This window comes from Topomyia yanbarensis, chromosome 1, assembly GCF_030247195.1.
Source record: "Topomyia yanbarensis strain Yona2022 chromosome 1, ASM3024719v1, whole genome shotgun sequence".
Taxonomy (NCBI): domain Eukaryota; kingdom Metazoa; phylum Arthropoda; class Insecta; order Diptera; family Culicidae; genus Topomyia; species Topomyia yanbarensis.
The window spans coordinates 48,120,399-48,134,729 of record NC_080670.1 but is presented as its reverse complement, the minus strand read 5'-3'; the positions used below and the strand labels follow the sequence as shown (position 1 = coordinate 48,134,729).

The window sequence follows — 14,331 nt, the reverse complement described above, 5'->3', positions numbered from 1 at the left end:
TTAAAATTTAGGAAATTTACTAGGTATGCTCGAAAACACAATATCGTCCAGAACTTCCACAATACAAAATGTTTTGCAGCCAAAACACATTGGATAATGGGTTTCACATAACTTGAGGTACATAACGAGAGGCAGTGATATATGTCTAATAGAAACGGAGAAAAAGGGATTCCGCCAACTTACCCCAACCGCCAACTAGCCTCGGGCTCCCTTACTGATATTGGGTTATCTAATGAGATAAATGGTTGGTTTTAACCCTTAAAGGCGCAAACCAATTTTTTTTTCAAATTTTCTGAAAATTGTCTCACAGCTTTGATACGTTACTACGATAATTTTGAGATGGTTTTTGCAATGTTGTTTTAAAACAACATTGCGCATTTAAGGGTTAATAAATCACGATCATACGCAAATGAAATTGTAAAAAAAAATCGCTCTCGTAACCTTCAATGAAGTAGCCAATTCCTAACATGCCCATTAGAAGCCCAATTAGTACGTTTTAAGATTGTGTATAACATACTGAATTCTTAAAATATGGAATACATGCGTAATTGAAGATAAATTTGGACCCGAAAAATAAATTAAAAAATATGTACGTTATATCGAGGAAAAATGTACGTTATATCGAATGACGCTATATCGAGGGTACGTTATATCGAGGGTACGTTGTATCGAAGATTACCTGTATTGAGCTATCCAACAAATTTTGGTTACTTCTGAGTAAAACAAATTTTGGTTGCTATGAGTCGCAGAGAGTATGCATTAACAAAAAAAATCGCTGAAAGGAATTGAAATTAATTCTCTGGAATAAAGTTGATCTGAATAATTTAATTCAGGGTGATTCGTCATGAGATTTTTTTTATTGTAGTGAAAAAAATGAAAAATGGAGTAAATCGCGAATTGTTTATTTGTCAATCGAAAGAACATTTTTTGCCAGTAATTGTTTGAAAACAATTTCTTTTAAATGTTGACCATGTTGGCGCTTTAGGTAGTCCATTCAACTGGTCCAATTTTTGATGACGGATTCGAACATTTCAAGTGGTATCTGGCTAATTACTCGAGTAATGTTGATTTCCAATGCTTGGGGATGTCACCGCCGCTATGTTTTCTTCACTGCGTGCTGGATGTGGTCGATTTGTTCGCTAATCATCCAACAAAGAGAACTACAACGCTTACTTTTTGGTTGTATGGCGAATAGTTGAATCAGTTGCCCGATTATGTCGACCATATTATGATCGGAGTGCATTAAACACGTTTCCCACAGATCGCTGATTTTCGTAATATAGTTGAATAATTTGAAGATGGTGAGCCAGTGTAAGTCGTTCCATTATGAAATGGCAAACAATACTAAACTACAATAGCATGACAGTTTGCAGTTAGTACCCGATACCTACTAGAAAATGCCCTGTTAAAAACTTCATGTTGAACCACCCTGTATATGCCAAGGTTTGAGACTAAAATTAAGGATATTTGAAGTAAAATAAGGACGCTTTCCAAAAACCTCGAAAATAAGGACATGTCCTTTACACACCTTTAGAGCAACGGTTTAGTGTTTGATCGCATTGCACTTACAAATGCTTTGATGCTCTACTGCGCTACATTTGAAAAGCATATAATGCTTGAACTAAAAGTTATGAAACATTAAAATAATTTGACGTTTATGAAGAAAATGTCCTAATCAAAAATATCAACCTGAAACAACATGGAGAGTAGTGTGGCAAACGGACCATTTTTAACGAATGGGGCAAAAATATCGGAGCACTGTACCGCCTATAGCTTTTGATCAATCCTATTTCCGTTGAGGAATACATTAAAATAAACAACACGAGTATGCATTCCTACTATTTGCAACTCAGATTAAGCATATCATAGAGAAATCACTAAATGCTCATAATTTTATCTGCACAATTTGATGTCAATGCTAACCATGTTTCGGAATCTCGACTAAAAACTGATCTCTGCTTCGTTTGTTGTTTATATTTCGCGATCCGAGAGCCACACGATAAATACTAATCTACTCAAAAATGACAAATGTTTGCACCTCTCCTTCTATACCGACGTGTCATTGCATTAACAAAGGCTATATAATGTAAAACGTTATTCATATATTGCAAATATCATTCCCTCGGCAGCTATCCTCCACAGATAAGAGTGCTAACGGCCTACCTCGTATGAAGCTGATGTCAGATGATCATGGTTCGGATCCCATAAAATTAATTTAAAAAATCTGAAGGAATTGAAATTTTGTGGTGATGTTAATGTTGTATCTGACGAATAAGAAGAAGTGAAAAATGTGAAAACGTCCATTTTTCCATTTTAATTATTTTTATTTTGTCATTATATCAGCTTTATGTTGTGTTATATAACATCGATCTGTCAAAACGAAACAAACATTATTGCAGCATCTAGTAATGCTTTCAGCAGACTAACGCTTTATAAGAGCGTTACTAATGTAAAATAAATGCTTTCTTTGACAGCTCTTACATCAGTCGCTTAATCGCCCTTTTCCACTTTATAAAAGCATTGGTGTTGCATTTACAGTAATGATGCATTTTATCGCATTCTACGAACGACTCATTTGAGACTGTTAACTTTACATCATTTGAAGCGTTGTGGTTACTTGGGTAATCAGGGCCGTCGAGAATCGTGTCGGGCCCCAAGGCTTGTAATACTGGCGGACCCTTTAAAACCTAAGCCCTCTAGTTCATCATGAATTAGTACCTCTTCAGTTATGAGAAACTCGTGGTCCGTGGTTTCTATTAGTCTCTGGTTGAATCATTGCCACATCCACAGATAGCGTGCCAGACAGCTGAGTTTCGACAGCTTCTTATTCCGTGGTATCCAAATCGGGTTAATATCCATAGTTACAAGTTTTTTTTTTTTTAATTTGCTGTGAGAGTATGTAGGACCCGACAACAATATAGGCACAGATCGCAGTAATCAGACACAAATTAAACAACTGTGAGTACAGTGGGTAACCGAGTACTGCTGCTGTTGGATGAACTGAACTGATTTGATTTCTTTATTTCGCATATTATAATTGGGTTCTTATAGTCACACGCATCTTTGGTGAGGCCCAAAATCACCGTTCTATCTCCACACAATGCATTTTTAGGGGAAAAATTCCTTGACGTGCCAAAATAAAATAGAAAAATAGAAAAATTATCCATTTTAATCACCGGTTAATTAACGTCAGTCTACCTTCTCATCTCGCCCAGAGTAGAAACGAAAATTCGTTCCGCTACACGGCAAAAACGACTGATATTTTTTGGAAACGTCCTGTAACCAGCTACTCGGGAAGTGAAACGATTACTAAACGGTGCTCAATAACAGCTGAAACTTCGTTTTTTCCCGGGTGTTCCTAACGTTGTTCTTGTTGTGAGAATGCTTCCGTACAAACCAACTCCTTCATACGTAACCATTTTAGGCGGATCAACCGAAAGTGGGACGTTTCATCAAACAACACTGATTATGCACCCATGGTAGATTCCTACGCGCGAATTCTACAAAGACACTACACCGCGGAAAACTTTGTGCAAAAAAAGCTAAGAAAAGCCCACCTACTATAACCGTAAACAGCACGCAGTTGTCTTATGCCAAACCACAAATGGTTACAAAACCAATATCTACGGATCTGTCAGGAACAAATATTCACCCAACAAAAATCACGCCCAGTGTCTTCAAGCCAACAACCGGCACCACCAGCAAAGAAGCGAAAGTAGAAAAGGACGGATGCGTTTGTCCGTGCACTCGCACGCTTGACGCTGTTTGACGCTCTATTACTTTCTTCGAAAATACTTTGAATTGGCTTCTCAATATTTCGTAATATATTCCGTCGATTCAAGCAACAAAACTCGTTTTTTTAACTTGTACACAAAGTAGAAAACTCCCTTAAGAACGATTGTTTTAACTATCAAATAAAGTTTTAATTTTTTTACGCTTTCATCGAATAACAATTTAATAAGGCGATTACAAAGAAATTACTATCGCTATTTTTATTACTCTTTATAAATACCGGACGTGTTCGCCCATCTTCCGGGTAAAAACACGGGCCCCCAAGTGCGACCTGGGCCGCAGGGCAATTGCCCTGGCTGACCCCCCCCCCCCTCTCATCGGGCCTAATTGTAATCTTATACTTATAGGAAATTTTAAGTGTAAAATGCAAAAAATGGCACCTTCAAGCTGTAGTGGTACCGTGCCTGTCAAATAAACAGATTGAATAAAAAAAATAATGGCAGTAATGAAGATAATTGAAATATCAAAAACGGCAAAGTAACAGAAGTTTCAAAAATGGAAAACCTAGCAACAAATGGGCAAAATTTAACATAACGAATATGCAAAAAAGACAAGAAATAATAAATATAACTAAAATAAAACAGCAAACAAAGTAAACAAAAATTAAAATATAATAGATGTGTAAAGCAAGTAAAGCGTTCGAATAACAAAAATGGGACTGTGTTTTGAAATTTGTACTCTTTTTGAGATTTTTGTAACATATGCTATTTAAAATATTCTTCTAATATTCATCAATTTAAACAAAAACAAGCAGCACAAACTTTCACACCAACCATTTAACAAAGCTTCCGTTTCTTAGAAACAACAGTTTCAAATTCAAACCTCTTGAAAATGTTAAACAACTTTCGCTCAAGTAGACCGTAGAATCTTCCTCTTCTTCTTCTTCTTCCGACCGATCGGCTCATCCCATGCTGTTGTCGGTTTGGTTCCTAGGAAGCTGGAAAATCCTTTAGAATCGCACGAAAATGCTCCCCAAATTTGCGAATCAAGTGGAAAACTTTCCTCTTAATCGCACTCAACTCAAAGTTTTTCTCGGAGCACCCCAAAAATACACCTTTTCCCAGCATGCCAGCAGTGTATTCACAGCAGTCCCCACCGAGTCTCTTACCCAGGCCCCAGGCCCGTCTCACATCTGAACCTGGCGGCTCCTGTTTCTCCACCGCGTTCGTGATCTAATCGAAGGGGACTGACTCACTTGCTTTGAAGAAAAAAAAACAACGCAGCATTAATTAAGGTTGAAATCTTAATCTTACCTTTCTGTTTCTCTCTCTCTCTCTTCCCTCGGTAATTGCAGGACCGCACCGGATTAAACAATGGATTAGATATGCGTTCGCTGGAGCACTGCCTCAGTGACATCATGCGGAACGTTGGCGAAGCTTCCCAGCCGGATCATCTGAAAGGTGAGTGGGTTTTATTAAATTGATTTTCACAGATTTGGATTTTAGATGTTTTCGAAGATACGGTTCTAATTTTAGATTTGTCAGATAGGTTTGATTAGATGAATTAGTCATAAAAACAAACAAGCAAATAGGGTTGTTAAATAACGTTGATATATCTTGGATCCAGTTGATTTTAAACACACATAAATATCTACAAAATATATGTTCCGTAATTTTATAGGGAAGCTTCCCCGAAAGGGAGCCACTATGTTTATTGGAGGCGATGCCAAAAATAAAATCACACGAACCATTGGATGATTAATGATATTGTTTGTCCCGGACGTCATGGCTGCCCGTGATCTGAAAATCCTGGATCACCACTCGTCATGGTTTTGTTTGTGATTGGTTCCCACGACATTGACCAGATTTTTTCTCTCCCGCTTTCATGTTGGCCAGTCGACGGGTATGTAATCGCGTAGGCCTAGCAGCTATTGTGTGTTTCAACTGTCAGTTCGAATGCGCGACAGAGTCCCGGTCGGGTGGAATGAATTAATGATGATGTGATAAATTAGCTGCAGTCCCTTCGACCCGTCCGCTGGTAGTGGTGGTTCAAGAACGTGGAACTGACAAAAGGACAAAAAGTGTCCTGTTTTTTTCGATTTGTTCGGTAGCTTAATTTGCAAGGTCGATATGGATGGGACGTACATAAATAGAACTCGATAGGGATAAAATGATGGTAAATACGCACTACCAGTTGGTACCATTTGGGTGGAGATTTTGGATTGTTTATCGTGTGTGACGCCAGTGTCGTAACCAAGTGGAAAGTTCTTTCTCTTGGCAAAGGTCATTATCAGTGGCCGAAAAGTCGGGCAGTGTACATCAGCCGTTCCTATCCTATACAATAGCAATTGATTTCAGGAGTTGTAAAGTTCGGCCATCTGTTAGTAAAACCGATTATTTATAAGTTTTTGCCGAAGTTGAAAGTCAACTCCATATTAAATTTGCAAAAGGGTGAATAAGATTTGTAAATAAACTTTTATTTTGATGGTTTCTCTTAATTTACTATAATTTCAAAGCAGAAAACGAATGAAATTACTTCTACGAAGGGTAAAAATTTACATTAACGCATATTTTTCATGAAATTCCACTCTGCAGCAGACTAATGAGCGAAACAAGTTTGTTTACAAAAAACACTTTCGCCCTTTTGACGAATTAATATTGAACTGTATTTAGTTTCATCGCTTTGGACACTATGTACAATTTACATTCAGGAAGTTATAGAATGCAGCAATAGGAATAGAATAAAATTTAAAAAAAAAATTACGGAGACAAGGGGGGGGGGCAGGGTTACCGTCAAGCTACGTAATTACCAGGTGGGGTATTTAGAGGTTTGTGACGAAATGCTACGATGGGGGAGGGGGGTGTTAAAAATCACTCAAAAAATGGTCATTTCTTGAGCGTTTTTTCAAAACGTCATATCTGCAATGAGTTACTCTCTGTTTATACTTTCTCTTTCGATTTTTACGGCGTCACTATAACACTTTTCACTTATTTTACTGTACAGATCGAAAGACGGTGGTTTTAACTAGCATATTATGCAAAGAGTTGAGGGATAAATGTTAAAGTGACCGAATTATTAACAGAAGAGAAAGTAAACAAAGAGAGTAACTCATAGCAGATATGACGTTTTGAAAAAACGCTCAAGATTTATGGATGGTCCCTAATACTGCACTTTGTACCCCAGTGAGCAAATTTTGTGGCAGGGACCGCTCTGTTATATTTCTGTAAGTCTTGGCTTGGCAGCCCTGTCAGATTTCTGCGCGTATCCTGTCGGGTTAGTTGAGCTAGGGCGAAATCGGTTTCGCTCGCGTTTTCTAGCAAATTTTGACAGGAACCGAGCAAAACCCTGGCATAACTCGGACATAAACTGTGTAAAGATCCTGGCAATTCCTACCTGGTAGAATTTAGCACGAATCGAACAAAACATCTGACAAAGATGTGGCAGGAAGCGTGCAGAGATCTTGGCCGTACATTTCTGGCTGGATTCTGGATAAAAGTAAGCAACATCGGTTGGTTTGACCGCTTCTGTCAGAAACGGTTGTTGCATTTGAGCAAATTCTTTGCCAGAATTATCGCACAAAAAATGCTCGCAGAAACTCTGCCAGCATCAATTTCGCTTTGCTCAACTTTTGCTAACTTTCTGCTTGCCACGCTGACCGGGACTCAGTGTGAGCAGTTGATCGAAATATATGAGCTACGACCTGCAGAATATAGCCACACATTGTTTTGATATGATGGAGTGATTTCTCCTTAATTTACATTGCACCGATTTCATCGCAAGAAGCGTCCGATTTTTTTTATTTATTTCCTCCATCGAGCTACCAAAGTACGCACACTCTACAAGGCACGACTCGACATCCTGTATGAGTCAACCACACCACTCACTAGCTCTTTCCACCATCAGGCACGCTGAAAATCTCACCAGAATCTTTCCAATGCTTTCATATCCTGTTCCTCTATGGTAGACAAATCCATAAATCATCTCGTGCCGTTGCCGTTAACAGTGGCTAAAAAGTGCACCATTCAAAAAAGCACCATTCAAATAGGACACACCACGAGCGGAACCCGAGCTTCCAAAAGTCAACCGTCCCACGCACAAAAAGCGTCACTCACCGTCCCGTCCCCATCGCCCGCGTTGCTAAAGTTCTTCCGGAACGCGCGGGACGGTACTGCCTGCTCCGACCGAGTGAATGCTAGCGCACTCGGAGCGCAGCAAGGGCAAAATGTGGAAATCCCGACTCTCATAACGCCATAGCTCCATTTCCGGTTTCCGGCTTGAAGTGACGTACGGCCAGTGTAGTAGCTCTGTGATAGGGTGGTTGTTTCTATTTTCAATCTCGTGTGCAGTTTTAATACAACTTGGTTGGTTCTGTACACACGTGTGATCTACAGTATTTTGAAATGTAAACTTTATAACCTTTCACTAAATCAACTTCCAAAATTTCCACGTTGGCTTAATATCGTATCTTGAATGTCTTAGAATTAGAACGTAAAAGATAACTATCATAATTCACTTCGAAGGAACTTTCGGTCGAACCGCAGATCGCCAGTTGCAGCTAGCGTAGCCAAATTGTCTTTGGTAATATCTGTACTGCCCATGACCACATATTTGTCCTATTTTCTGGGATTTCCTATCTTTATGGGACTGATTTGCGGTCATAGGCAGTGTAGCTTTATTAAAAGCTGGGACGGGGAAATGTGATCGCAGCAATCTTAGATGATGGAAACGAACTCTTTTCGTTCCCGTCAACATTTTGCAAAATTAGAATTGAAGTTACACTATTATGTGAAGACTGATAAAATTGTGGCACGAAAAATTACTCAACGAGCTTTGTGAGGAAGTAAAGCCACCACGTAACCACTGTGAACCAGGCCCGTGCGCAGAAAATTCCCAAGGGGAGGGTTTTGATTTTTTTACGTTTCTTATAAAATAAAGGTGTCGAAACCCTCAAACTTTGAATTTTTTTTCCGAGACCTGGAGGGCCAAGTCTTGTGTACCAATCAACTCAGCTCAATAGATTGGGTAAATGTGTGTTATCGCGAAGGACTCTTCAACAGATACTACTGTCTACAGGCTCGTGGTAGTGTCCTACTGGCTTTCAGAAGTTAGGCTTAACGACTAAACCTAAACCTCTTGTCAAAGCCGCAGCGTGGTCTTCTGGCGCCCTTGGCGGAGCCTCAGTTTTGCGTCCCTTTGATGTTTACTTTGGCTTTCTTTTTCAGTTCGACATTCAAATAATAATGTGTACCTGGAAATGATACTCCTATCCTGACTAATTTTATGACTTAAGCTCGCTTATTTTAAAAAGAAGGTCCAGATTTTAGCGCCCCCTAAGGATGCGCCCTTGGCGGGGGCCAACCGCACGCTACGGTTCTGCCTCTTGTATCTCGCAATCCTTATTCACCTGGGCCACTGTTAGGTACTACCACAATAGGGAATGTGCTTTTGCCAGGACGGGGCAGCGGGTTACTCGAGTTGGCGCCGGCACCAGAACGAGGCGGCATGTAGCAGGACGCTCGACCGAGCGAGCGGGCAGCTGGACTTTCGAACGAGCAAGCATGGATGGTCGACGGATGACATCGAGCGAGATAGCAGTTGAGCCGGGTCGGGACACAGCCGTCCCACAGCGACACTTGGATAAACCAGCTTCAGTGGAAGCGCCGATTCACGACACTGACCTGCTAAGGTATGCTGCAAATATCGTCACCTGTTGAGATACGAACCGATCCAGAGGTGTCGACCATAATGCTTTACGACTCGTTATAACGCAGCGTTTCTTATTATTATTGGTACTATTCGTTCCTATTTATCTGCTACCTGGTGCTGAGACATTTCGGAGGCGGTATTTCTCCCTATACAGATGCCCATTTTCGCGAGCTATTTAGCTACCAGCCATTCCGGTAAAATTTCTCCAGACAACGATATCTCTCTTTTCTACTCATGATTGTTGCTAATATTGAAACTTGTCAAAACGTGAACCGATCCAGAGAGGCCAATCAACTTGACGTACATCCCTTTCCAGCCTACCTCACAAGTCCTTTATTTCCTCAACAGCTTGATTCTAGAGTGGCATTTTACGTGTTAAAACGGCTTGCAATATATTTTTTCCTAAACAGGAAATATATATATTTTTAAAAATCATGCAACACTCTCATGGGAGGGGTTTGAACCCCCAAAATCCAACCCCCTTGCGCACGAGCCTGCTGTGACCCGGTCAAACCATTCGGAATTTGATTTGGAATCCTGAATGGAGTCATTATGTATTCCAAATCAAATGCAACAACCGATTCTGAGTCGGAATCGGTTGTTGCATTTGATTTGGAATCCATAATGACTCCATTCAGAAATTCGAACCGGTTCCGGAATGAGTTTAACTGGGGAACCGTTGATCGTTGACATAACCGTGAAAATGCAGTGACGTCATAGGGGATAGCTACCTTCTGTCAGTGTACAGTTAAGATGATCGAGGTGTGCGGGTGCTTATCGGATTTCCGAATGTTCCCTAAGTTCAGTCATAATTTGTAGATAGGATCATCTTACATACAGCATGTATTGTCTCAAGCGACTGGAGTTCATGGAGATTCGACCTCGTTCATCCATAAAGCGGACCCTACACGGGACAAGAATATTGTCAATAAAAATATTGTCAAGACTGCTTCAATACGTCAATCCCATTTGATTTCTACATGATCAATATTTTCAAGACACCCTTACACGATCAATATATTGATCAATAATCGATTTATTGACAATATTTCTGCACGTGTAGGGTCCGCTTAAGAAGTGGCATCAAAAGCCTTTAAGCAGAGACGAATTTCGCATTTTGGATATCGGTGAGATCGTTTTTAATATTTTCTTTGCGTTTTCTTTTTAAACAGCACTATCAAATATATGCAGAATTATATATTTCCCAGTTTACATTTTTTCGTCTTTTGGTATATAATTTATAAGAACTGTTTCGGTTCCGAGCGTTTTCCATAAGTAGATGGTCAGGTGTGTGGTGTGAGTGGGTCTACGTCATTGTAGATCGTGGCCAAGTCTGATATGACAATGGATATGCTCAATTCTGCAACTCCATCTACGATTTGTGCATGCTATGCTATGCTTTATTAAAAGCTAGGACGACACTTGCGGATAGATGTTTCTTCTTTTTTTCTGATCATTTCATCTTTTGTCTTGCAGAGCCACTCCCAGTCAAAAAGGACAAATAGCTGGCCAACGAGGGGCTATTTGCCCACTCGCATGCGCTGATTGCCCTTCAATTTGCCAGCAAATTGCTGGCAATTAGGGGGCTATTTCAAATGCAACATTGGGGCGATTTACCGCCGTCATTTTTTTGCAGCTCTACCCGCCCTTAAATCGCCCACGGAACGCGCCATTTGATTGCCCTTAATTGTCTAATATGAAAAATACAAATAATATTTATTTTCTGATTCATTATCTACTCACATAAACTTATCAATATACTAGGTAATCACCACCAAAATATAGGAAGAATCAATGGTGAAATTGGTATTGCACACCAAAACTTACCACAATCTGACATTCATTGAGACTTTATCCACTATACTTACACACGATTCCACAGTTTCCCACATTGGTTGGCTATATGCAGTTCACCAAAAAAATACAAGCGAGAACACATCAATTATTTAAAAAAAAAACAATTTTAAGCTTAAGCCAAATATGAACCGCCATGTTAGAAAAACGCAAAAAACAACCAATTCCATTTCAGCCGCCAGAAAATTTGTCGAAGTATTGAAATTGCCTTTAAATCGCATTCGCAAATTGCATTTGTTCCTAGTGGTAATTAGCACAGGCGAGTTGAGTCAAACGTCAGCCTGTTTAAATCGCCTGACCCAGAGTGTATGTAAGGAGAGTGAAGACAACTGTCACGATTATCCGTCAGTAATATTCCAAACGAACAAACGACCTGTCAAAATACATGAATTTGACTCGTTTTGAATGACACTGATAAATAATAATTGTTCCAATTTTGACAGTGTCGTCACTCTCCTTATATGCACTCAGGCCTGACCAAGTTCGTCCGCATTTTTTTTTTGACCGGGCGCTTTCTGCCTCGCATATTTTAAATGGACGGCTGCATTTGACGTTCGATTGTTTCAATGGCGTAAATTAAAAGGTCTGGCAGATAAAGGGATTTGCCTGCGCTAGTAACGCAAAAAAGGTAAACAATCCTGAAGCAACCAGTGAAGACTTCATTGAGTTCCAAAATGGCAGCTGACGAACTTTAATCAAAACACACGGAGTGATAGCACGTTCCACTTTTGCTATCGGTGATGTAAACAAACGGAAAAATCACATACACTATTAAACATTTCTTCTGCGGATTGGTGATAGGTACAATTACAAAGAACAGACATCCATGATCGAACAAAAATATTTAAAAAAAAACGTGTGTAAACATTTGAATTAATATATGATAAACACTAGCGCCGCCACACCAACCTATCCCAACTATCCGTCAAATCCATTCCGGATTCGGTTCGAAATCCTGAATAGATTCAGTATGGAATCTTGCTCAAAGAAAACAACCGATTCCGTCTCAATCGGTTGATGCATTTCAGCTGGAATTCATGCTGGAACCGGTTCCGGACTAGTTTGACTGGGTAGAGGAATAACCGCTGTCAATTCCAGAGATGCCAGATTTGCAGACAAGTCTGCAAATTCGCAGACTTTTGATTTAAGCTGCAGATTTTTTCGATGACGCAGATATTTGCAGATTTTACCGTTTGGTTGCAGATATTTGCAGATATTTGCAGATTTTTGAGTTTGGTTGCAGATATTTGCAGATTTTTGAATATAAAGGCTTTTGGTTACACTAGCTTTCCTCACATTTTTTGTTCTTCCCAGACTTTTAAAATTATTATTGCAGACATTTGAAAAAAGTACCTGGCATCTCTGGTCAATTCTGTCGGACTCAGCCACAAAAAACATGACGGCAGTAGCGCACCTGGTTTGGATATCACAACTACCTTCGAAACCGTTAGAGATTTTACACAAGTTGAATGTAGGAGATGGACGTTCTGTTCTCTGTGGTACAATGATCTGCCAGACCTTTTGCTTTTAGACATAGCACTCTACCTAGAGAGCTCTACAATACAGCACAACATAGATTACTTTCCAATCTGTAACAGTGTAATCAGTAATTTGTTTTCCTCCACCTGTCATGTTGTTCTGATAGGTGGAGGAAAACAAATTGAAAATAGATTTTTGGTCGGATTATTTTCGGGATCCCAATCGGGATTGGGGAAAGTGGCAGCACTGGCGAATCGCCCGGACGTGTTGTTCCAAAGTTTATCAGTGATATACAATTAGGTTCTTTACTGTCACAGTTAACCTCACTTTTCTTGACAGTTCGCTTGTACTGTTTACGTGGACTTAGAAAAATTTGTGGACGACTAGATTCGCTCGAAGAAAATCGTAAAGCATTTTTCTGAGTCCATGTAACAAGCGAACTGTCAAAAATGAACACTCAGTTCATTTATGACGTCAGCGTAAAGTATTCAATATATTCAACAGGAAAACGAAGTCAATCGTTTAGTAGGTAGTTTTTCCTGTTGAGTTACGTGTTAGTAGGTTGAAATATCGCGACAAAAGTGTGATTTTGCATAGAAATCTGTCGTCACAACTTTGTCATTGCAGTATGTAAAGCAAGACGCGAAAAAGTACGCCCGTTCGTTCCGCTTAGCGCCGCCTGGACCTGAGTAGCTGATGCAACAATTTTACGGATGGAGGAGAATTCTTCACAGAAATCTCATGAGTTTATTTATTCAGAGCTGGTGAGGTCGTTTCATGTCATTTTTCAATGCTTGTCTATATAAATATTTTCCTTTTTGTAAATACGTGCCAGAATCTAAAATATTTTTCATTCTGGAAGTGCGAATATATTGCAAATATTCAATGGATACGTGGATGTATTCGCGCGGGGCTTATTGTATATGAAGGCGGCCTCAGAGTGTACGTGTAGGAACAGGTATTCTTGAAATATGTCGTTGGATGCACAATATAGCTATCTCCTTTCATTTCCAGGGCTAAACATGTGTACATCTATCGATGAAAAAATATATTACATAGATGCAGATAAGTTTATTCCATAAAAGCACTGACGGACAGTGGGAAATGAATTGTACACACATAGAAGCTGAACAATCGGGATTGTACGGCTCCGGAATAAGTTTTGCAGCGGTCCAGTGCATTACAGCTTCATTATAAATAGTTTAGGCAAGCTATTTCAAATGTTAGAACAGACTGAGAGTTTTGCATAGGACAGCTGGAGGAAAACAAACTCTCAAGTATTGTGTGTAAAATGATTCGATTAGAACTCTATAGAACGTTCGGCGAAATAAAGCGCATTTTTTCAAAACGTCATATTTAACAATGAGAGACTGTTTACTTTCTCTTCTGTTAATTGCTCAGTCGCTTTATTCCCAGAGGGGGAACAATTTGACAGATCGTATACAAATTGTTGAAACCACTTTAATTGGTCTGTGGGTCTAAAATGGCAGATCAATCTTTATTAAAGAGCAACTTCTACAAAAGCGTAAACTTGTTCACAGTGAAAATTTTCTCGCTCAG

At 39.6% G+C, this 14,331-nt stretch overlaps 1 protein-coding gene across 2 annotated transcripts in view; it reads left to right on the top strand.

The window, feature by feature from the left end:
- LOC131677543 (cytoplasmic polyadenylation element-binding protein 3) overlaps positions 1-14,331 on the top strand; it is a 1,053,225-nt gene that overhangs the window by 277,683 nt on the left and 761,211 nt on the right. For both annotated transcript variants that reach the window (XM_058957424.1, XM_058957423.1), the window contains one exon: positions 5,087-5,192. In XM_058957424.1, coding sequence (XP_058813407.1) covers positions 5,087-5,192 — 106 coding nt within the window. The remainder of the gene's footprint in view (positions 1-5,086; positions 5,193-14,331) is intronic.